General features: G+C 36.2%; 1 protein-coding gene across 1 annotated transcript in view; it reads left to right on the top strand.

Moving 5' to 3' along the window:
* Positions 1-24,839, top strand: part of LOC107086365 (Down syndrome cell adhesion molecule-like protein 1 homolog) — a 47,608-nt gene extending 22,769 nt beyond the window's left edge. The window contains exons 16-29 of the mRNA XM_015377254.1: positions 3,525-3,678; positions 6,195-6,312; positions 6,507-6,670; positions 7,848-7,946; positions 12,839-13,027; positions 15,325-15,453; positions 15,599-15,757; positions 15,980-16,138; positions 20,366-20,396; positions 20,514-20,632; positions 20,764-20,916; positions 21,192-21,386; positions 21,498-21,806; positions 23,250-24,839. Of these exons, the coding sequence (XP_015232740.1) occupies positions 3,525-3,678; positions 6,195-6,312; positions 6,507-6,670; positions 7,848-7,946; positions 12,839-13,027; positions 15,325-15,453; positions 15,599-15,757; positions 15,980-16,138; positions 20,366-20,396; positions 20,514-20,632; positions 20,764-20,916; positions 21,192-21,386; positions 21,498-21,806; positions 23,250-23,833 (2,562 nt within the window). The 3' untranslated portion in view covers positions 23,834-24,839. The remainder of the gene's footprint in view (positions 1-3,524; positions 3,679-6,194; positions 6,313-6,506; positions 6,671-7,847; positions 7,947-12,838; positions 13,028-15,324; positions 15,454-15,598; positions 15,758-15,979; positions 16,139-20,365; positions 20,397-20,513; positions 20,633-20,763; positions 20,917-21,191; positions 21,387-21,497; positions 21,807-23,249) is intronic.
* Positions 24,840-27,569: the final 2,730 nt, after the last annotated feature.

Consider the following 27,569-nt stretch of genomic DNA (forward strand, 5'->3'; position numbering starts at 1 on the left):
CAAACATAATTTTTCATAAAGTGAAGAACATTATGGGCAACAGTGAGCTTTTTTTTCAGAAGATTATTAAACAACAATGTGTCTTCAATAAGAGGCTTCTCCATTTCTGGTTCAAGACAGACCAATACAGAAGATCTTTCCTGCCCAAAGTTATCAATGCCTACAACACATGGATAAAAAAAATGAGTTAATTTCCCTTTTGGATTAATAAAGTATTTTTGAATTGAATTGAATCTATATATACCGTATATAAATATATATAGATTTTTGCCTTTAACCAGTGTTCAAATTGAAATTTCTAACCTTTCTATTTATTGTAAAAATTAATAAAAAGTGGGTGACAACATTTGTAACGGTCAATTATAACGTACACCGTTAGTGAAAAGTTGTGATGGAAAAAAGAATTTGTGAAAAACCTGTAACTGAGGGAAGACGCATGCTATTTTGCTATTTGGCTGTGTACGTAATACAAAAGGATTATTCTATATTTGCAATCTCGGGCTTCAAGGGGTTATAGTACCTCAACAGATACAAAAATAGCTCACCCTGTGTCTTTTTCAGTATCTCTGTCCACACTAAAGAATGTTAGTAACTTAATCCTATACAATCCTACATAGACATAGGTGTGAAGAGTTCATTGAATGGAGGATTTTCAATTGAGCCGTCGCCATCATTAATAATCTCTCTTAAACAGATCAGCAATTAATGTATCTGTGGACCTCTAATACCTACTCCATTCCAGATTAGAAGGGCTGAGCTCAGCTGATCTAGGAAACTTAGATCTCATGGTTTTGACCTTTTCTTTAGCTTTCTAACCCATTTGACTCCAGTATGATTTCCTTTTTCTGCTATCTATCATAGATTTAAGTTCTGTTAAATCACTTAGGTGTGTTAAAACACGTTTTAGGTGGTGGAAGATATTAGATGGTGCCGCCACACCTTTGTGTTACATTTGTGATCTTGTTTTCATTTTATCACTCTATCAATACTTCAGCTGAAAGCACAGCAACAGACTGAATGGCCAAGGAAGCCTGTGGTAGGTGTAAGTCTTATGGTGTGAAGAGTAGGACGTAACATGTCTGCGTCAGGTTGTGTGTGTGTCCAGAACGGTGAGTTAGCTCATGAGTAGGTGTAGAGTAGGAGTTGAGGGAATACAGGTATATTGGTGGGTTAGAGGATAGTGATTGACAATAAGAAAAAAAAATAGGGCAATGTTTGCCTTGTGAAAATGTGTGATTGTGTGTGTTGAGGGGACAGTGATCCGTACATGTCTAGACAGCAGACGCATGGCTGGGTTAAACACACTCCAATTACATATCCACCTCCAGGTTATATATGTCACTCTATGTGTGTATCTATTGGTGTGTCAGGGCCTTCATGCATGTGCATTTGTGTGTCCCTCTATGTTTTTTTCTAACCATTTCTGTGTCTCTGTGTATGGGTATCTCTTTGCCTCTGCCCCAAAAGGGATCCTAGACATGACTGTTCATGATATCGTCAAATGAATAATTTGTCTGTTCCATGTTAGCTTCCTCTGTCATATATGTGATTCTCAAGAAGAGTGTAGGGAAAGCAAGGGGTTTCCTCTCCCCAGTCTAACCTTCAGATAATTTTTTTTTATTTTACTCGCTTTTCTCCCTGCCTTTAGCTTTTTACGTTCATACAATTTTGCATCATAACATGTCTAATATGCCTCTGCTACTTAGAGTAGATCTCATCATTCTGTCTGTTCTACCTCAACACAGTTTAGATAAAACACACTGCATGTAGAACTAGGTTAAAATTACTGTAATACTCACTTAGTCTTTTACATTACATCAACTGGGGAGTGGTGGCCTAGGGCCTACAGTAACTGCTAGGGCATAGTGCTTAGAATCCTGAGGCTCTGAGTTCAAGCCCCACTACCAAAGACTGCCACACTGGGTAAGACCATTAACCCCCCCTGGGCACCCCACGATGGCAGCCCGCGGCTCCCCAAAGGGATTGATTAAATGCAGAGGTAAATTTCTCCAATGTGTGATCAATAAAGTTCAGTTATTTTTTTACTTATTTATTATTATTTAACTGTGCCTTGAAAGAAAGAAGTAACCCTTTAATTCTTTATAATCTTAACACATTATACAAACAATAATCGATTTATTGGGGGTATTTATGTTGTACAGTATAGAACATAGTAAAGGTATACAATGATATACAATTTTTAGTCCCCTAGACTCTCATAACCTTAAAGGTATTGGAGGATGTTCTTTTTCCAGGTGGATCGTCAAAATAAATGGTCCTCCTAATTTTCAATCATTCTGGTGATATGTTTACAAAAGGCCGTCCTACGTGCTCGCCTCCATTTTCACTTACCGGTGGTGAGTCTTACGTAGTGGATGCAGACAGCAACTTTTAAACAGGGCATACACAAGGAGAAATGGGCATGTGCATGCTCTTGCACATGATTATAGATGTTCTCTCTCAAGAACAGGGCAGGGTTGTGCATGTGCATTTTTTTTTTTAATTAGTAGTTCAAAAATTCGCCCAAATCCTCCACTATGTCTTTAAGTGATGCAAGAATTGTGCTATGGAATTTTTTTTTTTTTTCAGCTTTCACTGGGAAGCAGATCAGAGTCAGTAGGGATGGATGTGGCTCAAAACATGACAATTTTGTAAGACTAGACTGTGGTTGAGTTTCAGATCCTAGCAGAACAACTATAAACATCCAGTATCTTGATTCAGTGGTCAGATTCAAATCCAATTGAGATGACCTAGCTATGCAAACTAGGTAAAACAGTAAAAAGCACATTGTCATCCAGACTCAATCCTACATATTTGTGATTTCTATCTGCTCCATTACACCAAATCTATGCAATTGCATTACCTTCTCAGCAGCTCTTAAAGGATACAGACTTTTGTTATGATTAGTGTTGTGCCAATGCCATTTTTTTGGCCCTAATACCGATACCCAATACCTGGCTGTGTAGTATTGGCGATACCAATACCACACTGATACCATCTGTTTGAAAATGATGTGTGTGTGTGTGTATATATATGAAGAACTGCACACTACTTGGATGTAAAATAATTGCCATCATGGCTTTGTCAAGCTGCTGCCTACCTTTGTGAAGCAGGAAGAAGACTAATACACAGTAAATCTAGTGAAACTTTTTATTGCCTACCTGGAATGGGTGACAATAGATAAATAAACTTTTGGCTGTCAAAATGGTATCGGTGCCCTATTTGTTGGTACTCACCGATACCACCATTTTAGTGCTGTATCGGGGCCCTGTTCGATATCGATGGTATCGGTATCGGTGCAACACTAGTTATGATTAATTGATTTAAATCTGATAGAATGAGGCAAGGAAACCCCCAAAACATGCAAGACTTTTGCTCCAGGAGACCATGGTTAAAGACAACTTCAGTAGAGCACATTCATCCAATCATACAAACACTTACATGTTCATTCTCCAAAGCACAGATAAGTATGTGCCCAGATTGAAAGCTTATGCACTCTTTGTTTTTGTCTGTATTTTTTTTAGCTTCCAAGTGAGTATGAAGCTAATCCAGAACTCCTACTTTATCGAATCACCCACCTGAACCACCGACAGCAGTACCTGATCTGGGCTGCTGCTGTCACCACTGCGGGCCGTGGAAACTTTAGTGACAAAGTTACCGTGGAGCCAGCTGCCAAGGGTGAGTCCTTTTATGTCATGTTGACATAGTTCAGCCGCTTTGGGTTCATAGTTCAGAGCTTCATTATATCAAATGTCCTCCACAGTACTTCCCAGTTAATTGAAAACATGGATTAAAGACTCTACATTTTAACAACTTATTTAATATTATTATGCAATATACAAATTTTTGTCAAGTATTTCTAAAGGTATAGAGCAAAATATCTGATGTTGCTTCTCTGGTATTCATAGACTAACACAGAAAATTGAAAACTGACATTAGTAATTATATTATCAGACTATCTGCTTTCTTTGAGTCTTGAGTCACAGTGTTTACTTACAAGCTGCTCATAGCCAGCCAACTGTAGTTCTACACCATTGTTTAGCTTAATAAGAATGATGTTTAGTACAACTTAATATTCCTCAGCATCACTCCAATAGCTATGTTTCTTGTTCTAGAGGGTAAGGGAAAATGAAGTAGTCCTTTATAAGCCAACTGACTGATGATGAGCAGCAAGAAAGGGATGAGAGGTAGCACTACATAGTACTACATTCCATTAAGGCATACAAAATGTTCACATAGGATTTTCTCTTTCATCTCATTGAAATTAATTGTATATGTAGGAAGTACTGTAGGACCTCAGCATATACTTAGCTTTTCTTAGATTTTGCATTTTTATTTCAGACACAAGTCTGCAGGAATTAATCAGTGGGTCTCTTTGAGTAAAAAGAATGTAGAAACTAGTTACTCAACAATACCCCTCAAACCAAGCGTAAGTAGTATTATACTAGCAAAATGATGTATCTTGTTTATCATTAAAAACATTTGCCATCTTTTGAAAAAAAAAGAAAAAAAAAGAGACTGGAGGGTGTTAAAATTATTAATCAAATAGTAAAAGCATACATAAATCTTGTCTAAAATTATGAATTATGTTTTGGGCAGCATCCTTTAAATCATTCACCTACAAGTCTATAATTAACAGATGTGTTTTTTAAAAATAGGTAGCAGAAAGTTGTCATTATTTGTGCAATTAAAAATAAAAGGGGATTATTTAGCTATTTATGACATATTTCATTTGAGTCTATTGGGTTGATTGTTCTTTTAACTGTTTGTACCTTTGTATAAACCACTGTGACACTATTAATGCTGGAGTGGTTGCTGCTCTTCAAACCTCCTACTAGGTTAGGAATAAAAGCCAGTTTCCTGAAGGATGTTTTTTCCTAATATCACTCAACTTCTTCTCACTTTGTCCCTCAATTGGCTCACTTCTTGATTGATTTTTGTATTGCTGCCTGTTAAGACTTCATAACGGTATCCAATGATTTAAGAGTTCAAGGTGCAAATAAAATGCCTCCAGCCAACGAGATGATCAGGGGGAAGACAAACAGCTGGAAAAGTAACAAGAGGAAGACAAAAAGGAAACAAGAAGAGTACTCAACAGGAGTAGACTAAGCTACACCAGACAGTGGCAGGGTTCAGGAAGTGAGCATGTCAGTTACAGTTAATCAATAGGCTTTTAGATCCTAATGTAGAATAAAGATGTATGAATGAACTACCCCTTTCTTTACCTCTTCATTCCTCTGATCGCTAAAGGATTTTCAGCGTGTTAGTGTGGGTGCTTGGGTCATCTGATCAGCAGCTGTTAGAAAAAACTGTTTCCTCCAGGCTAGCACACTCAGTACTTAAATTAACCTTAACACAAGTGCACAAGAGCACAGCCATTAAGACACCAAGAATGGAGAAGAAAAAGAAAGAACAGCTGATGGAGTAGCATTGAAAATAGAGGTTATTTTTTTGTTATCTTCTGTCTTTCTTCCCTCTTATAATCTTTCTTTCTTTAATGTTATGGGTAACACAACATTTTAAACTACATTTCTTAAAAATCTGAGATAATGTTTTTTTTAAAACATTTTCAGGATGCTCAGTATTTAAGAAAATTCACTGATAAACAATGGAAACATTGTCTAATCGCATAATACCATGGTGCTCTCGAAGAAGCTAAAAAACATTGTTAGGTTCATTATTTTTAGAATGTTATAACAGAATTATGCAATAAAGTAACCTAATAAACAAATTAGTTCTTCACTTTTTAAATTTTAAGCCTTCTCTATGACAGTGCCAGTCAGCTGACTAAATTATAGTAAAAAAAAAAACTTGGCTGAGCATAAAATAAGAGAGCATACAACTTTGAAAACTGTTATAAAGTCTCTACCATAAGCAAAAAAATGCTGAACAAAGTATTAACACTAAGAACACCTATATCTGTGGCCCATTAATAACAAATATTGCTTTTTGTATTAATTTTTTTAATTAAGTAAATACTCAAATAAAATTTTGGAATTGTACTCTTTTGCTTTTCATTTGAGTTTGTGCTACTACAAGAAAAGATTGCTTTATTTTAATGCTTTCACACATATATGCCAGGGGTGCTTATAGATGTGCATGCTGCTGTATTGGATTACCTTTAGCCATTTTTGCATTTATGTAAAATAAACCCTTTCATTTGATTCTACATTCATCTTTACATTTTTGAACAGCTCCTGCCAAAATCCTATCATTTGGCGGTACAGTAACCACTCCATGGATGAAGGAGGTGCGTCTGCCTTGTAGTTCTGTGGGTGAACCAACACCTTCAATAAAATGGACCAAAGACAGGTGATCATCTTTTAATTACATAAAAGTAATTATTCATGTAATATGTGGTTAAGTCCTTAAAATAATTCAATCAGAAAATGTTTTTAGCTTTCTGCTTTGGACCGTTGTAATAGAAAAATTCAATCAAAGGGTGGGGCACTTTGATATGAATTTGTTACTATTATTTGTCGATAATGTTTCTTATTTTCTTTTAGTGAGGATACAGCGATCCCAGTGTCTGTCGATGGACAGCGCTTAATTCTGACCAATGGGACACTAGTGCTGCGATCTGTGAAAGCTGAAGACTCTGGTTATTACACATGCACAGCCACCAACACGTTGGGCTTCGACACCATAATAGTCAATCTTTTAGTGCAAGGTATGAACGTATGATTTCAGTTGGAATATTTGACTTTTTAAAAAGAATCTATCATCTATCAAACATGCCATTTAAAGTATCTAGACTTATCTTTGATTTTATATTTTTCAAGAGAAAAAACTAAAATTTCATAATATGGCACTTGTAATATAGCAATGTATAGTACTCAGTGTAAAGTTTCTCTTCAAAATAAGTCATCCCAGACCCATTAGTGTTTTAACCACTAGCAACAAACTTAGTATCTCCCTAATTTACATTACCAGTGACAACATAAGTTAGTAGGGCAATGTTGCAGAACTTGTGCTTCACCACTTTTTTTGATGACTCCACAGAAGCTCAATTGGTTTTAGGTCTAAAGATGTGCTTAACCAGTTGTTTTGCAATCAGAATATATTTATTGTACTGGGCAATAAAGTGTTTAATGAAATTATATATGGACTTTCATATATTGTTCTGTGAACACAGGCCTGACTGGTGGTGTCCTAGAACAATAAATGAAAGACCTAACTGAAGACCTAACCTGTTTGACCTCTAAACTGGTTAAGTCTCTCTTTTTGGCCCTGAAGACCAAGAAGAGAGACTTTACCAGTTTGGAGATCAAAGCTCTACTAACAGAGAGTTGAGCAGCAGAATTGAAGGACCAGTAAAACCCAAGCAGTGGGAAATAAATTACAATATCTGTTTAAGCTGTGTCAGCTGTAGGATGTTGTTACAGAAGTAAAAATTAAAATCTTTTTTCCAAATATATGAAGAACAATTTCTTGCTAATGCAAGAAAGTCAATGTAAACTATTTGTGGAGGCAAGAGGTGCATCATATGATGTAAATGTCTAATATGATTTTGCTATCAATGAATAATACTAAACATTCGGCAAAATCTCCTTTTAGTACACACACACACAGGCCTACTATACATCTCCAGACCATGTCTTTCATCACACTCTCCATATCTCTCAATGCAAAAACATAAAAATGTTGACAGCAAAATTCTAATTTGATTAATTCAGAAAGGTCCTAACCCAAAAATTACACATTTTGTGTAATAACAAAGCCAATAAGTATTGTCCCATGACAAGATGTTATAAAGTATGTACAGGACTGTAAGGGGTATATTCAGTTTTGTGTGGTATTGTATTTACAGACATTTTATGCACTGACCTCTCTTTGCTCTTTCATAGTGCCTCCAGATCAGCCTCGTTTGACAGTATCCACCACCTCCACCTCTTCTATTACCCTTGCCTGGATTCCAGGGGACAATGGAGGCAGCTCCATCAGAGGCGAGTTACCCTACCAAAATATTAAGTCTCTTTGTTTTGGTTGAACATAAACAAGGATTAATTTAAATGAAAAGACATGGCAACAGACTGCCTTGATGAGCGTGACACAAGATGCTATTTAAAAAATATTTTAAAAAACAAGTCATGTTTCCGGAACAGAAGGACCCAAAATTCAACGAGAGACAGACAGTCGGATAATTCAAAGCATTTATTAAACTGAGCAGGCATGGTATCAGCGGCTTGGCAGTTTATCATTGGAAACTCTGTTAAAAGAAAGGTTAGTGACCACGTAAATCTAATGGAGGAAGATTAAGAACGTGAGTCACTAAACTGCTTTAACAGTTCAGTTCATCTCCAAAGAACACGGTAGTATCCAGCCAGTGGACTGTCAACAAAATGAAGCAGGCAGCGCCCAGAGTGTCCCAGATGCTGCAGCGATGGATAACATGCAGGAGTCTGAAGCCAGGTCAGGCATATAGATCAGAATAGGAACATGCAGGCTCAGAGGTCCATGAGTCCAAAGACAGTTCAGGCAAACCGTTCAGACGGGAACAGCCAGGCTCAGTGGTTGAGAGGCAGAACGGGTTAGGATCAGGAAATCAAAAACATTATGGTACTCTAAAAGCCACTCTCTCCAGTGAGATCAGACAGTAACAGGCACACAAGTGGATGAGAGGCATATCAGGTCAGGATCAGGAAATCAGAAACACTATGGTATGCTAAAAGCCATTCTCTCCACTGAGATCAGACTGATACAGGCATGCTTAGTGGATCAGAGGCAGAACAGGTCAGAAAATCAGAAACACTATGGAGCACTAAAAATCCTCTCTCCACTAGCCCTCAAGAACAAGAACAAGATAATCTGACCCTAGGTCAGCTGGGTCGAGTACTTTAAATAGAGGCAGGAGCAGGTAGATCAGATGAGCGGTAATGAGCAACCGGGCAGAGTAGACAGGTGAATGGAATGAATAATGAAGCCAGTCATCAGTGCCAAGACATGACAAAACCAAGTTTGTCAATGTTCTTCGCAATATTTCTCAAACTGCAAAATACTTATTTTAAGATATATATTTAAAATGAAATAATCCATCCAGATTTGGCCAGGTCGTATATTAGCTCTCATGTTTAGTTTATTTAATTTCGGTTCTAATTGGATCGGTTAATTGTCCTTTTTTTGTAAAAAAGTAGAGGTAAATTGTTCCACTGCATAATTATTTAAGTTAAGAGCTTGTGTTTTAAATAGAGGTCATGAAATTCCTAAAAGTTTATTAAAAGGCAATGATACACAGGAACACACTTTCTTTTCTGCTAATGGACAGTAAGTGGTATTACTGTAGCTATACGGCAAGTTAAGATTAGACAAAAACACGGCACGGCAAGTGAATAAATACTTTCTACTTTCAGACAAGTGGCTCAACCATAGATCTAAGATTTTTGGTCCTCATTAATATTAATATTAATTACACAATGTATAATGATACAGCCTAATAAAATTGACAATTGCTCCTAATCAACAACAAACATAAATGTTGTGAAAAACTAGGTTTGGAATACACCTGACTGATTGCATAAGAATTTGTTCATACCTGAGAGAAGATTAGAAATAGGAAAACACTGATGAATGAAACATTTTCTCCTGAATTACATATACAAAGGATCTAAGAACAATTGTTTTTTTTGTACGAACACTTTTTGCATGAGGCCAATGACTCTACAGCAATCCCTCACACTGTGCATACATGCAACAGTGGAGAGGAAAAACTCCCTTTTAACAGGAAGAGACCTTCAGCAGAACCAGGCTCTGTCTGAGCAGCCTTCTGTCGAGGTTGATTGGGATTCTCGACAGGTTGATTGGAAGCAGACATACAAAATATAGAAGCATGGGTCTATAAATATTGCCTGCTACTCAGGTGGTTCTGTTTGGGGAAGTAACAGTTAAGCAGATGAACTCTCTGAGCCAGATCTCATGTCAAAGGGATGAAAGAGAAGACACACATTTATTCACAGTAAAAGCTGAGCCCAGAGTTATGTCTAGAAGACTGAACACTGAATGTCCATTCAGTGACATTCTTAGCGCTATTGCATTAGCTAACTCATAAATTATATTGAGGTCTGGTATGAAATACATTTTCATTCATATTGTTTAGCATTTGTATTTAAAATGGTATTTGTCATATTCTTAGTAACATTAGAATTAGGGGTTACTCTTTATTGTGAATTATCTTGGTATTCTCTGCTATTTTATGCAAACTACATGGGTAAAAACACAGCTAAATTTGTTTAGAAAATATTTATCTTTGGTTTTAGTCAGACACTTATTTCAAGATGTAAGGGTAAATGACTTGTGATTTGTTGTCAACATAATTTAGGTAGGAAAAGGACTTAAAGGCATATCTTTAAAATAGAAATACGATGTGTAGTTATTTGTTTTTAGATCACCCCAATCCAATACAGTTCTGTTTTCATTAGTTGCAGATTGAAAATAATCTTAATTAACAAAAACTTAAGACCTGAAAAAAATTGACCAGTGTGCAATCTATGTGTTTCACTTAACATACCAACAAAAATATTTATACTTTTAAATAACAGTCTTACATATGAATGGGTTTGTATAGCTTATACAGATTAATTTACCGGAAAATAAACACCTTAGATTTTATGTATAAGAAACTTATATATATAATATATGACGAGGAAATATTTTGTTAAAAAATAAATCAGTGGGAAGACTTTACAGCAAACATTCTTCAAAGCCTCATAGTCAAAATAGGCTACTGCTTAAACAATATGGCATTTCACTAACTTGTCACCATAATCAACTGAAACCTACAAAGAATAAATGGAATATTGTCAAGAGGAAGATGATTGACATAAAGCTAACAATGTGCCTCCGATATACCTCTGCAAAGCCAGACTGATCACTTCCACAACTACATCAGACTCAAGCAAAAGGAGCCCAGCCTAACAATGGGTGTATAATGCTCTCTATGTGGACATACGTTTCAAAGGGCAGAAAATTCTGTAATTAGTTTCTATTGGTATTGTGTGATATTCTAGTTTACTGAGAAACTGAACTTAGGGTTTTATTTCACTCTAAGCAATTAATCAGTTAGAATAAGGAGGAATAATAAAACACTGTGTGTTATGAATATACTATATATAAGGTATGAACCCCATTTTTAAATTGAATTACCACATAAATATTGATATTCTAATTGTTTGAAGTGAACCTCTCGATTTTTACTGTCTATTAGTCATATATCGCTGTTTGCTTTAATGTGTCTTTTTCGTTTCACATTTTCAGCATTCATTTTGGTCTATTAATTCATTGAGTGGTGTCTTGCTTTTATGTTTCCCTGTAAAATGTGTGTCTGTTTGATTATGGTATTATTGGTGAGCTCTTTGTGCGTAAGGCTGCTGTGTGTGTAGTTGAATAGGCATGCATGCAAATGAATTTTCAGCTGCTGTCTTTGTTCATTCTATTTATCAGGATAAGGGGTGGTGGGAGTGTTGCAGATTCATCTGCCTGATTTCATACTGGTTGTTTTGTCTACCTATAGATGACATATCACACATCAGCTCGTACAGAAAATTCTTAGCTTACTATATAGCTACATCCGGAGCACTATTTTGTGCATTATGGGATGGTGTGAAATGCTATATAAAAATATATTTAAAAAATCATATTATTTGATTAACAATTTCATAATATAAAAACCTGTACAAAAACTCTGTACATACTAGTCACCAATATGTGGTGAATGTGTTTTGCACATACAAATTTGAAGTAATACAAAATAGACGTGCAAAATCGACATGCAGATTTTACATCAAAAAATGGTACTCCTGACTTGGTACTCTCTCTCTCTCTCTCTCTCTCTCTCTCTCTCTCTATATATATATCTCTCTCTCTCTCTCTCTCTCTCTCTATATATATATATATATATATATATATATATATATATATATATATATATACACCATTTCTAGATATTCCATGGAAAACAAAATGTTTGCCTGTCTATAAGGCCTTCTGCAAAGAGACATTTCTGCAATATTCCTACATTTGAACCTGCAACATTTATCCTTCTGAGTTTTCCATTCAGTGTGCATAGGGAAGAAAAGAAAATGCACTGGTTTCTAGATTTACAAAACGTTTAAGCTGGTAAAACCAGTATAATTTTCAAATCAGTTTCAAGTTTGTCTTTTACTGCATTTCTTTTTTTGGCTGTAGTGTGAGGTTCTTTGACACAACTTAAAACTTCCAAATACAGATCAAATTTAGCAACCAATGCAATGCTTTAGAGGATCTCATACCATATGTTTGAGTGAAAGTGGGGGTAAACCGACAGTAAAAAGAATATGGATGCAGAAAAGACACATTCAAATGTGTATAATTGCATTCAGATGATGAGGAACCAAGACAGAAGGAGGGTTACATGGAAGGATTCTCAGAGCAGGAGGGAGCTGGCTCTGCAAGGACGCTGATTATAAAAACAGTCCCCATATTGCAATCCCACATTTGCATAGATGCTCAGTCAGCACCATCCCAGGCTTTGGGTTTGTAGGTAACTAATGGCGGCATAGATGGAAAGCAGCAACATTTTGCAGTCTATTCGTGCTTCACTGAAAGGCTAGTCTTTCATTGCCATCTGGTGGACAGTAAATGTACCAATATCATGTGCAGAAAGGATTACATTACTTTTTAGTTACTGCACTTTTCTGCATTTTTCCACAAATTTGTAATTTAAACAAATCTGTCAGAAGGAAAAATAATTACAAAAAAGAAGCATGGTAGGCTATATTTTTCTCGAATTGGAGGTTTACTTGAACTCATACAGAAAAAGGCAACTATTTTTAAATAATATTATGTTTTTTTTCTTTTTGTGCAGGTTTTGTGCTGCAGTATTCAGTAGATAACACAGAAGAATGGAAGGATGTTTTCATTAGTTCAACTGAGCGTTCATTTAAACTTGAGAACTTGCGCTGTGGGACCTGGTATAAAGTCAAGTTGGCTGCTAAGAACAGCGTTGGAGCTGGACGCATAAGTGAGATCATTGAGGCGAAAACCCATGGGCGAGGTAAGAGTATGAGATATTGAAGTAATCTATAATAAGACATAAAAGAGTTAGACATATATAAAAAGTATACATATTCATATAAAACTGTAAACAATGCTGTTGTAAAAAAAATGTATTCAATTTCCTTTGAAAATCTGGTGTTTTATCCATTTTTCATGTAACTTTATTGTTAAGGATGTTCAATAATATAAGTATTGTGCACTAAGACATTAAAATAAGTGCTGACAAGATGTCTTCTCTTACTGAGACTTATTTAATGAGACGAATGCAAAATTATCTTTTGGAATATTTATTTCTTCTTCCATAAGGATGAAAAACATGCAGCCATTTTTTTCAAAAAGTAAATATTTTGTTGGAAAATGAGCAGTTTCAAAAATATTATATACCCTGCTGAGCCTAATATAGATAAAAGGGGAGGGGCTTGTTTAGCTACACTCATTTGCATAAAAGTGACAGCCCTAAAGTAGGCAGTTCTCAAAGATGCTTTAATAGTAAAACGTATAGAAAACGTATTATCTGAGATTTATTTTTATTTTTGGGCAAAAAATGTAACAATTATGTTGTGTGTAGACCTATCCTAACTTGTTTAAATCGAGGCTTGATAGGTTCCCTTTAGAAGTGTAACTCTCTCATGTGGCCAAGCTTTCTGTGTTTGTTACTGTAGGTTGCTTTATTGATTAATACATTTCCAGAGTTATTGTACACTCACACATTTCCAAAATTTCACAATTGGTGGATTTCAATTAGTTTCTTATTTCCCAATATTATGATATTTGGAAAGTTACAACAATGCAGTTTGCTGCAGGAAAGGAAGGGTACAGAATGTCGGTTTGGAAATGATAGGGAAAAGATTAGCAATGTTCAGAAGTGATGGTATTCAGTCACTTCTGACCTTGCTCTTTTAACATTGTTTAGCTAAGTATATCCAAGTCTCCACATATACCGGTAGGTCAGTTTTTTACTGAAACAAAATTTTCATAAAGTATTGACAGTGGTCATGATTAAAGAAATGTAGAAGTTGGAAAGAATTACCTTTAGTTTTTGACAACTACAGTAGATGAATATATGAAATGCTTTGTCGGATATAACTCCTAGATTAAGTGAGCAGAGGAAGCAAAACACAGTTAAATAGATGTGATTTACTGGCTATAGCCAAGTTCTCTGGATACTTGCATATGAGATAATCAATAACCTGATTAGAGTTGTAAATAGTTGTATAATTGAAACCAGATGATTACACTGTAAGAAAAGACACAGAACCATTTCTCTCACTTTCTATCATTGAATGAGATCAAGCACCTCCTGTTTTAGGACAGTTATGGTTACCAAAAATGTTTTCTATCTGCTAAATACCAGAGTAAATATTGATATTCTTTTCAATTCATTCAATGGCAGAAGTGGAGAAACATTAGGATTTAAATAAAGTTAAACAATAAATAAAAGATACATAAAAAACACCATAATGATGATGTGACTGTGTTCTGATATTATCGTGCAGCTAATATCAAAGCCAAAAATAAGCAACCTGTTATGAAGATAACTATTGCAGTTCTCCTAAGGTAACTGGGAAGAAACTGTAGAAAGACTGTGCAAGCACAGAGGGAGGGAGTAGAGGAGGACCCATGTGTGCATCAAGGCTACAACTCATCCATTCCTTCCTTTTGTTATGCCATGGGGGGGTGGGAAAAGTACATTATCAACAAAATAATGATGGAGCTCCACTCAAAGTTCATCCTTGAGTACAAATTCCAAATTCCTAACTTAGGAATCCTAAGGATGCCATTTTATTCAATTACGTTTGTTTTATTTCAGCTGCTTTCGTATTCAGGGGTTTCTGCAAGAAGTCATTATAACTTGCCTGTCAAACTGCAAAGTTTTTACATTGAATGTTGTTCTTAACACAACCCCCCCAGATTGCAGTCAGAGATTTAAACCACTATATCATGGGGGACTTCAAGCAATTGTACAGAACTATTAACTACATACAAATCTCCAGCCATCATACTCCAGCCTTCATGAAGGAGACTTAAATTTTTTTAATGACCATGTTGTCACACAAAAAACATGTGATATAATCTCAGAAGAAAAAAGTATCCAGTTAAGATACATGCTGGAGTTTGGTGGCTGGCAGGTCCCATATGAAACTCCTCTCTGGAGGGGAAGAAATGTCTTGTATTAGCTTTTTCTTTGTTGTAAAACTACCTTTTCTACATTGCTAATATGTAGCAATGTTTAATATTATTTGTCAATATAAAAAAAAAGTATGAATTGATGCACCATCAATTTTACTTTTATAGAACCTCAGTTCAACAAGGACCAGCCTATCTTCACCTACGTTAACTCCACCCACGCTCGCCTCAACCTGCAGGGTTGGGCCAGTGGAGGCTGTCCAATCACCTCTGTGACACTGGAATTTAGACCAAAAGGTAGGACAATGGGTCCGTCTTTGTTCACTTTTGTTTAGCTAAAGATGTTGTTGTTAATTAATCTTACAGGCTTTAAATATAATTTTTCCATGGATTTCCATGGTAAACTACAAAATACCTGAAATAAGAGTTTGTATTTTTACAGGTATGTGGACATGGCAGAATGTCCGTACCAACGCCACCACAGACGTGTTTTTGGCAGAACTTCGTGAAGGCACCTGGTATGAGTTGAAGATGAAGGCATGTAACAGTGCTGGCTGTGGCAACCAGAGTTCTCAGTTTTCAACACCAAACTATGATGGCAGTGAGTAGATAATTATAATTTTTTTGCTTGTTGGTCTAAGCTGTTTCGACACAGCAGCCTTACGCACAAAGAGAATACCAATAATACCATAATCGGATACATATTTTACAGGAAAATATGAAATCAAGACACAACTTTTTTTTGTTTTCTTTTTAGTGTAGTGAACTGTATTGATATAGTCATAAAAGAAGCTGCAGCCAGTATCTCTCTTGTTTTGTACAGGTACGATTCCTCCTATTAAATCCCCCTTGGAAAAAAATGACGATGTGAAGAAATTATTTTCCATTGGCTGTCCTGTGATTCTGGTCACCCTTGGTGTTGCACTGCTGTTTGTCGCCATTCGCAAGAAACGTAAAGAGAAGAGACTGAAGAGACTACGGGGTAAGTGCATGTGTTAGAAAAGACAAAGCATCCAAACACTTTAAAATGCCATGGCCATTGGCATCATACTGTAGTGTCACAGGTATAAGGAAGCAATTTTGATGATATGCAAAATACCGTGTTTATAGCTTAGGATTTAAGCCATACTTTCTGGGAATAATATCCTTCTTTGTTTTTTTTGTTGTTTTTTTACATATAGATTAAGGCTCTAATAGCCTCAAACTTTGTTTTATTTTATTTTTTATTTTTGTCAAATACTCAAAAGCCAAAATATTGTAGTTTTTATTAAAAGAGAAAATCTGTTTAATGAGGATTCAGTTTTCATTCTCCTAACCAATCAATGCACTTTATGATATGAACTGAATATAATCAAACATGTTACAGACTCGTTAAAATCAGTAAAACAGCTATTTAGTTTTAAGCTGTTAGGAAGATCTAATAGAGATCCTAACTTAAGCATAGTTAGCAGCCAACTTTTGGCTAACCACAACAATCTCAGACTGCTGTCATGCCTTCGTCATTCCTTTTTTTTCCTAAAGTGTTTTCTTATTTATTTCAATTATTTCATTGAATCACTTTTTTTTCATGACGATAACGAACCATGGATCTTTGATGACTAAAATATGACTAGTCATGGGTTTGAGTTTTCGTCAATGAGACAAAACAAAAATAAAAATTTGCAGGTGGTCAGTCAGATGCTAAAACTGCATCATTGTGCTGTAATCTGCTAACCAGTATCAGCCGTGCTGCTGCGTCTTGTTTGGTCACGCAGCCCACCTGGCGTGCAGTGCTGCACATTCTACATGAACACAGATGGATCATAGCAGCAGTGGCAGGAGAGAAACTAACCGAGAATGGTCCAGTACTGCACGCTGAACCCTGACAAACTGATCGTTCTCCCCAGTATGGCTCTTCCTCTCGCTACTTAATAAACTATGTGGCTGATCATCCTCTGCCAAGTGTAAAAACCCCTTTGTCCAACTATCAAGATTTTATCTCTTGATAGAGGTATTACTAAACATCTTTATTTTCTATCAAAAGGAATCCCTAAATTATATCCAAAGAATTATTTCATTGCATACTGTGTTTTTTGGATAAAGCACCAAATGAAAAGGTACATAGATCTTTGGATATTTCTTTCTCATGATTCTCATGATTCTATCTATTAAAATATGATGTTAATGTATTGTCATTAAAAAATGTTTTATGTTTCCTTTGAATATGTCAACATTTTAATTAGCATATTCATTAAATTTTGGTCTGCTTTGTCAGAGCATTACAAGGCAATTCTGTAGGTTCTCTCTGTAATTTTTTAAAATCTTCTTTGATCCCTGAGCAGCAGTAACCAAGGTGCAAATTGAAGAAATAAAGCCAAAATTGCAAAAGTAGAAAGAAGATTTTTTTTTATTCTTAGCTTTTTTGGAGCAATGAAGATTTTATTGATCTATGTGTAATGCTTAATTCATAATAGATCAGGAAGTGTTTGGTTTGCGATGGAATCCTTGTATGTCTAAAACCCTTCTTTTATTGTACATTTTATTAGCTTTTCTGTCTGTTATATTAACCAATATGATATGTTGAACTAGATCAGCTACTTTCACAGCTTTTGTGAGACATGTTTTTTTAAAGAAGGGTATAAAATCATAAAAAAGTTTATTTGAATTCTATAAATGAAAGTTTTTGTCAATGATGAACTGCCCGGCAGCATTCTATACCCAGGAATTGTAGTGTCTAGGCAAGAGCTGTAAGTCTGGTAAAGAATCTGTTTTTTATTCAAAGTTGTAAAGTTACCTTTTTTTGCAACATAAAACTGACTAATACTTGACTAAAACCTTTTTATGATTTTATTTGGATGAAATGGTGGTGGATTGCACACAGTAATCAGAGATTAATTGTTTAAAACCCTTCTGCTCAAATACATTTTTTGCACTCATTTCCTATGAACTAAGACACAAATGTATGCAAAAAGCTGTTTTCTCAATGCAGACATCAATAAACATTGACTGATGTGTAATTTAGTTTTCAATACAAACAATGAAGGGTTTAATGTAAAAAGGATGATAGCTTTAGCGTAAATTGCTATGAATATTTCTGTGTCGATTTTGGTTTAATACAGACTCAGATATGGGGTTCAGCTTCAGGCCTTGGTCCAGTAAGTCAGATTTGTTCATTGGGGTGTGTCTTAAAATTCTGAAGGATGCTACATGTAGGCCACTTTTTATTTTTTGTGAGACAAAGCCACAAGTTATAAAACAGCTTCTAAAGTGGAATTATGCTGGTATCAAGGGCGTAGGTTTGATTTGAACTTTGGTAGGGACACTATTGGTCTGGTGTCATTGGTGCTATGCAATATGCATGCCCTTTTTTATGCTCGATGTGAGCATCCATACTGATAAGAGGAATTCATTGTTAAAAGAGAAAAGCAACATTTTGCTCCACTAATAAAAATGTTATAAGCTCTACACTCATTAGATGCTGTTTATCAATGTTTGAAGTATCACCGGCTCTGATCAATGGGGAATTAGGACTGTTTTCCACTTTGAAAACGGTTTGATTTGAACGACTAAGAGAGAAGGTAAATACAGTATTTTCTTCTGAAGATATAGAATTGTGCAGAGTTAAACCCCACTGTTATATTTGTACCTACTATTCTCTCTCTGTATCAAGCAAAATAATACAATCATTAAAATATTAACTTCACTATAAAAGTTGAACATCTGGGCTGTAGTTACTCTGTGTCGCCCATTTCATGTATTTCATCTGGGGCTGAAAAAAATTAATCATATTAATTGATTATTTCAATAATCGTCAACTAATTTAGTGAGTGATTCATCATTAACTGGAGAATAGAGACTCTAAAACATACAGTAATATAAATGTAAAATGTGCCTTTCCCCACAGAGCAACCCACTTAGATCAGTTATTATATCAAAATTGTAAAAATAAAAACAAAAAAATGAAAACAGTAATATCAACTAAATATCGGTAAAAAGGAAACCCTCACATTTTCTGTTTTAGGTGGCTGTGGCTAAGAATCAGAAATGTTGATGGCTTACAGCCTTTATTTGCCAATTTTTCCAGCAGTATTCAGAACTCCTGGCTGACTCAGAATATTTCGTTTTATAAAAGAAAAAAAAAAGGTTTTTGTTTTTTAGTGTACATGATATTAATTTTTTTTTTTATCGGGACTAGTTTTGTAGCCTAATATTAATTGTAGTAACCGCTGCATTCTAGTGTGAATACATTTTCAATGTTGTGCTCCAAGCACACGCGGACTAGAAAACAGCCAATCAGAGAGAGAGAAGGCGGAACTTAAGGCAGAACAACCAATGAGAGTGGAGTTAAACAGCGCAGCACAGTTCCATGCGCTGCTACATGACAGGGACAGGAGAGACCAGGCAGAGGAACTGCGAGAGAAAAAGAAGCCACTGCTGCAACAACTACTGCTGGAAATTATAAACATGTTGCTCACATCCAATTATTGGTCGGGACAATTAGGTCGGTTCAAAATTTTGGTAGGGACATGTCCCTATGGTCCCTATGCAAACCTACGCCCATGGCTGGTATAATAAATCATGGCTAGCATGAAATTGAAGAGCCAAAAGAAACTGACAAAAAGATAACAAATGCATCAATAAATAAGTGGATGCATGAAAAAACATTGGCATTTACTTAGGGCTCATCCTTACTATTATTAATTTATTTGATGAAAAAATAAATACATTATGATTATCAGGTGCATTTGGTTTTGTAGGACTTGACCAATACCTTAGAGCAGGGGTCACTAATGTGGGGCTCGCAGGGACCAAAGGGCCCTCAAGAACCACATGGGCTGCCCTCAGAGTCTTCTGAAAATAAAACAACTCAGTGGGCTAACTTTGAAATTTTACAATATAATGACAATGTATTAAATAGAATAAGTTAAAAGAAACAATAAAATATGTTTCATGGGTCAGTATTGGTAGCCCTTCCTATGACTCAGTACCCTGGAATTGGTCTTTAGCCATAAAAAGGTGGATGACCCCTGCCTTAGAGGTACCAGTGTATTTAAAAAAACATGAAAGTTTGAAGACAGTTTTCTAAAGGTTTTATGAAAGCCTCACTTTAAAACTATGAGATGTTCCTATAAGAGATTAGTCTAACATAATAAAAATAATAAGACAAGATTTTTGGTTGCAAATTTTTAATTGCTAAATTAATATGTTTATATATATCTGTTATTTTTAGATGCTAAAAGTCTGGCAGAGATGCTCATCAGGTGAGATGGTTTTATTGTGTCTAAATATAAAAGTTATATTTTCCCTTAAAGTCAGATCTTTCCACTTTCTTAAACTCACAGATGATCATCTATGCTTATCTTGTTTCTTTGAATTAGTAAAAACAACCGCAGCTTTGACACACCAGTGAAAGGACCTCCTCAGGGCCCACGGCTACACATTGACATCCCCAGAGTGCAGCTGCTAATTGAGGACAAAGAAGGCATCAAGCAAATTGGTGAGAAAAAAAACAGTGTGATGGTTGTGCAATATTAACATAATTACTGCATCAAATCAGTCAATGGATGAAATATTATATAAACTGAGATAATTAAGTTGGCTGAGTTATGTTTATTTTATCTGTTTTAGGAGATGACAAGGCTACTATTCCTGTGACAGACACAGAGTTCAACCAAACTGGGAATCCTCAGAGCTTCTGCACTGGTGTTTCTGTCCATCACCCTGCCCTCATCCAAAACACAGGTCCTTTGATAGACATGTCTGACATCAGACCAGGAACCAGTATGTGTTCTTCTCCATCACTGTTCATTTTAACAAAAACCTCTGGTACAAATGCAATATTTATCATAAAGTAATTGGTGTAAACACCAACTGTGAAAATTTCTGCTTTTCTTCTCAATTTCTGGTCACATTTCAACTTTTTGTCACGGCACTGGGGACAAATATTGGTTCACAAAGTTAAATTTCTCTTGGATTGTTTTTTTCTGTTAATGTCCATCTATTTTCTTTACTGTAAATTCAGTCTGTTTATATGATTGTGCCATTTTTGCCACCAGACCCAGTGTCACGGAAGAGTGTTAAGTCAGCCCACAGCATCAGAAACCGATACTCCAGTCAGTGGACTCTGACCAAGTGTCAGGCTTCTACGCCAGCCCGCACTCTCACTTCAGACTGGCGCACAGTTGGTTCTCAGCATGGCATCACTGTCACAGAGAGTGACAGCTATAGTGCCAGCCTCTCACAGGACACAGGTTAGTACAAGCATGAAATGACACTTACAGCCATTAACATGTACCACATAAACTGTGTAGAGGACTGGATGCTTACAAGCCTGGACAAAATGTCCCTTTCCTATGTCATAGATAAAGGGCGCAACAGCATGGTGTCCACAGAGAGCGCCTCCTCCACCTATGAGGAACTGGCAAGAGCCTACGAGCATGCAAAGCTGGAGGAACACCTGCAACATGCCAAATTTGAGATTACAGAGTGCTTTATATCTGACAGCTCATCTGATCAGATGACCACAGGTACCAATGACAATGCAGACAGTATGACGTCTATGAGCACACCATCAGAGCCCGGTATCTGCCGGTTCACTGCCTCACCACCCAAGCCCCAAGACTACGATCGTGGCAAGAATGTAGCCGTGCCCATTCCACACCGAGCCAAGAGTAAGTGGTAGCTGCATAACACATTTTTGTTGGTCTGTTTGAAAATAGTATGATCCGTATTTAAGGTCCACATACTTTTAGTAAAACATAAAATCTTAAGGTACCGTTGTTTTGTTGAAAACAGACACATACTATATTATAATGTAGTATGCAATGTCTGTCAATGTGCATTGCTTTTTCACAATAATCATAGGCATTGAACATTTATCATGATACAAAGTCTTTGTTTATTGATTAAAACTGTTTGTGATGTAGCCAAACCAAGTAGCAATGATTGCATATTAGTACTCTGGTAAAGGTAAAAACACCTTTACGGAAGTAAAAGTAAAAAAGTATAGCAACTTGTAGTTGGAGTACTGATGTTCAAGGAACTTGGACTTCGTGAGCACATTCAGTGTAAGATGCAAATGAAATCCCACCATCAACCTCCTGGGTTGTTGGCGTCTGCTTAGGAGGATGAAGATCCATGTTTCTTAAAACATCAGAACTGTAGATTGCTTCAGGGAGAGTGGACAGGACTGAAAAAGACACTTGGATAAACGTTAAAATGTGTTTAAAAAAATTGAGTGAAACACTGGTTGCCTCCCATTTAAGACTGATTGACTTAGCATTTACATAGACATAAGGAAAGTATAGGTTCTAGTTTTAATGAAAAGATTTTTGTCTTAATTGATTAAAATTACTTTTTAAAATTTTGTTAAAAAAACTTTGATGCACATTTTTTTTCTCTCTTGTCACTCTGGCGGTTGCTTTTATTCTAGACTAACATATATATTTTTAGATTTCTTCTATTAAAACATCAGACAGAATTATGTAGATTGAACTAAACAGAAGTCTAACATAATTAGTTTACTAAAGAGCTCTGGTATTCACATAATTAAACTTGCAACTTGCATTTAAGATGAAATAAGACTTTAAAAACTTTTATCATGCAATTTTAAAGTCTACTAAAGCGGGAATGGATGGAGAATATCTTACTTCTCAGAATACCTTTATCTATGTCAATGCCTACTGAAGTAAGGAAGCTTGTCAAAATGTATGCTATGTTGAACATTACTAAAAAAGATGTAAAAATAAATCCCTGGGTGGCAGCTAAGGTCTCCTTGTTTGGTACAACGTCCCTGAAGCTAAAAGTACACTAAAACATTTTAGCAGCAAAATCAATTTGGGTGAGAATTTGTGAGAAGATTAACAAACTGTTGTTGATAATATATTGAATTACTGTAGTTCAATATACACAGCACTCATTGACATTTGCTGAAACTACGGCTGCAGAGAATTAAGTTTGCGTCTAACTGCTTAGTATAACTTAAGACAGTGAGATTAGTTAGAGCAAATAAGTTCAATGGGTGTAAGAAAATGCAATCACAAAAAGAATTTAAACCCTGTATGATTTTTAAGGTAAAGTTTAAACATTTATATTTTGATATTTTTCCTTTCCAGGTGACTACTGCAACCTTCCCCTCTACATGAAGTCAGATCCTTTTTTCCGAAAGCAGTCAGAACATCATGACCCATGTCCAGTGGTTCCACCACGCGAGGCCTCTATTCGGGGTTTGGCCCAACGGGCATACCACAGCCAGGGCCGTCACGTGACTATGGACTCTACAAAGCAGCAGGCTCTGGCCGTCGGCCATTCCGGGCTTTCAAACCTCACTTCTTCTGGGGCATCCTCTGGAGGAGCAACAGGAGGCGGCGGTGGAGGAAGTGGAGGGTTGTCTGCTAGCTCCAGCAGCTCCACCCTTCCCCAGCGGACTCTCACTATGCCTAGCTCCTCTGCCTCTGCGGCTCAGAGTGCTGCTGCCGCTGCTGTAGCCACTGCTGCTGCAGCAGGAGCATCATCTTCCTCTGGCGGTGGCGCAGTAGGGGCCACAGGTGGAACTCCTGGAGGAGCATCTTCGTCCTCCTCCAAAATGGGAGGTTCTAGAGACTCTCTCCTGGAGAGCAGCTCTTCGGGATTAGGCAGACTACAGAAGCAACGGGATGGGGCATCAGGAGCCTACTCCAAGTCCTATACACTTGTGTAGTCTGCCATTAACGAGGCCTGTCACTGTAACTCTAAACACATTGCTGGTTAAGCCAGCGCTTGCCTGGAGCCTCCATGGTGAATCGGGGTGAAGAACATACACATGCACAGCTTACCCGTCAGTGCCTGTGCTGTGCCAGCCTGCAAGGAGCTGTATGGGCTCCCTTTAACACAACTGTTTAATGGGATCAGAGTTGGGTGTCCACAGCACAGGGGCTTGCCTTTCTTTCTGCCTGATTGTTTTCTCTTATATTTGTGTCATTTCTCTCTTTTTTTACCACCCTGGAAATCACTTGCCAAAACAAAAATGATTTATCTTTTCAGTCCATATTTTCATTTTCTGGCAAGGACACAGAACTTATGCACAAAATGCTTTTTAACTTGCACTGTCTTGCTTCCCATAACAAGACAGTTGTAGATTTAACCAGGTTGCTTACAGTGTGTGTTAAGGTTTAATATTTTCTCCTTTTTTTTTTAAATATATAACTTTTGTGTTCTCTGATGGAAGATAAGTTCATATCTCAGCATTGTGCCATGGCAGGATGCTTTTGCTGTATGCACAAACCACCAGCCTTGGTGTTACTTTGGCTCTGTAAGGTTAATCCATCATAGATCCATACATTAGAGGTGGTGGAACAACTCTTGTTCTCTTGTACATGCAATGGATGACTCAGCATTGTGGTCATATTTGAAGTTTTTTATAGAGAGACCTATAAAAGAGACGGTAAAAATTTTAAGCATCGTTGAGCGAATTCTAGATACTTTTCCCCCTAAAACGTTTAATATAATACTATGTGCACTACGAAAAAGTTAGAATGGATCCAAGTAACTGAAACGTCACAAGCTTGTGGAGATATGTATGTGTGTGTGTGGGTGTGTGGCTGTGGGTGTGGAAATATATGTGTAAATATATAAGTGTACATGTGGCAGGAACACACCAACAATGGACCTTTTTAAAATCAATCTTTATGCTGAATTATTGGGCAGAAGTCTGTGTGTAAACAGACCCCCCCCCCCTTTTTTTTTTTGTACCTATGAAAGTAAAAGTCTGGTAGTGACAATGTTGACACTTCCACCCTATTCAAACTTGAGTTGCTCTATTTTTTATTATTATTATTATTAGATTTGTTTTTTGTTATTGTTTTTATTCATTGTTTTCAACATGGTGTGGGTGATCTATAGAAATGCTAAGAAAAGGAAGAGAAGGGCCATAAGCTTTTATTGGAGGACAAGAAATACTGTGCCTTGCAAAAGTATTTACAACTCTTGAATTATTTCACATTTTATCAGATAACAGTAGCAAACTTTAATGTATTTCTTCACAATGTTATGTGACGGACCACAGAAAGTAGCACAAAATTGCAAAGTGAAAGAAAATTTCAAGTGCTTCACAGTTTATGTATAAAAACCTCAAACGTTCACCCCACTTCATACTGATACCCTTAAATAAAATCCAGTGAACCCAATTGCTTTTGATAGTGACCTAATGTGACAATAACCCATTTGTGTATCATTTGATATAGGTAACATGATTTTTTTTTTTGAACAGATGTGTTAGATAACAAAAGTAAACTTATGGACTGAAGACCATAGTAGACAGACCAGCAATAAAAATGTTTATTCGAACATGGAAAAAAGTGTATGACACATCTGTAGAACTACCAACATTAAAGGTAGGAAAGAGGATTTTTCTCAGTAATTAAGTGTCCAGATTAATCTAAAATGACTTAATTGATGGATGGCATTCTTGCACTTATGATTCTCCCCTAAAACATTAGCCAATATACTTTGCCTACTGTTAAAAGTGAATTGGCTACTTTTTGGTCAATCGAACATTTTGCGTACATGCCACCATGACGTTTTTAAAGTAGGCTCCAATCATAATTCAAAAGCTGTTTGGCTAGCGGTCCGACATTACGATGAAGAACATAGAAGTGCATGTACTCCTACGCTTGTTTGCTGGTGCGACTCTTTTCAAGTAGAAAATAGAGTGGGTAGAAGTAAACCGTTATAAAATCCCACCCCCATTTTTGATTATTATTGATCAGTCAAACTGACATAACCATTCTTCTTTCCTAGACCAAAAAAAAATTAAAAAAAAATAATAATAAATGTGTTGCAGTTCACAAATTTAACAAATTGCTATCTATAACCAACAAGTTCAACCAAATATCAGAATTACTTAAATAATGATTGATAAATAATAGGGCTGAAACAATTAATTGGGTTAACTGTGATTAATCGATTATTGACATAATCGTCGACTAATTTAGTAATTGATTAATTGTTTACTGGAGTTAGAGACTTTAAAACATACCTTTAGCTGACAGAGAAACCAACTTAGAGCACTCACTATTTCAAAATTGTATTTAAGATAAATTTCGTTTGTTAATATGTACTCTTTTGTACTAACTGGAGCATCAATGGCCAAAAAGAATCCTGACAAACCTAACTTGAAAAGAAAGACTTTATTCAATGTAGTTGAAAAGAGGAGGGAAAGTGGGAGAGGATGAAGTTGGCTCAATATGTGTTTAGGAGAATGCTTTTCTATGATTGCGTGCCCTGAAGAAGCAAAAGGGTCCTAAAACGCCTTGGTCACAAAACTTCAGCTGGACAGGTAAATTACGTTTAATTCCATGTAAGTACTGTATTTTTTTAAACTGTGAAACATGTACAGTCGAAAATGTGAATCCTTGCACGATGCTGCCTCTCTAGTTCAAATACAAAATAACCACTGATGCATGTGCACGATTCAGAAATACAAAAACAACCGTTGGACATATCTTCCACCACAGAATCCTCTTTCCTGCCTTAAAGCATTAATCAGAGAAGTAGGCAAAAAGGACCATGGCAACCTGAAAAACTGTTGGGGCATACACCTCAGGTGTGAGTCCCACAAATTTAGTATTTTATGATGAAGGGATAGGAAGACAGCCGATTTTCAAAGAAAGAAATAAGTCTTTGAGGAAGAGTGTTGATTTTGGATGATCTCTGCAAAATAATATGTGCAAGAAAACTAAAATTGCACATCAACCCAAATACAAAATTCCCAGTAATGATGCCATGAGAACAGTAACTTTAACACAAGCTGCTTGTTTATGGGAAGTTAGATGGAACTGAGTACAGATCCAACCTGGCAGAAAACCTGGAACAGACTAAAAGATACTGTAGATGTTCTTCCCAGAGGGCAACTGTATTAAGCATTATAGTAAGAGATAGAAGGGAAAAGTTTGGATTAAACCATATCATGAATAAATGTTCAAGTTTTTATGTTTCTAATTCATAATGTGCATTGCTTTGTGTTGGTCTGTCATGGACAATCCTCCAAAAACTACATTAAAGTTTGAGATAGCAACTAATGTGAAAAAGATAAAGGAGTATGTATATGTTTTTCAAGGCATTTTAGGGTCATTTTCACTTACTTTACTTTCTTCTGAACAAACACAGTGCACAATTGCATAATTTCTCCATCATCATACTTTCCTTTTTCCTACTCCTCTTTCCTCATATCATACTGTATCACCCAACATATCCATACAGTGTCACTGTGATGTACTGCCAGCATGCTGGCTAGACAAAAACAGACCAATTGAAGAGGAGGTATCTTATATGCACAAATGGGTACAAATTCCTAACATTCAATGACAGCTTGAATGCACACATTCAGCAGATTTTTAGAGAAATGTATTTGTATGATCTTTAATAAATGAACAAGCACTGGAATTATATACAGTTTG

This window comes from Cyprinodon variegatus, unplaced genomic scaffold (genome assembly GCF_000732505.1).
Source record: "Cyprinodon variegatus isolate N-32 unplaced genomic scaffold, C_variegatus-1.0 Scaffold150, whole genome shotgun sequence".
In the NCBI taxonomy this organism is placed as follows: Eukaryota; Metazoa; Chordata; class Actinopteri; order Cyprinodontiformes; family Cyprinodontidae; genus Cyprinodon; species Cyprinodon variegatus.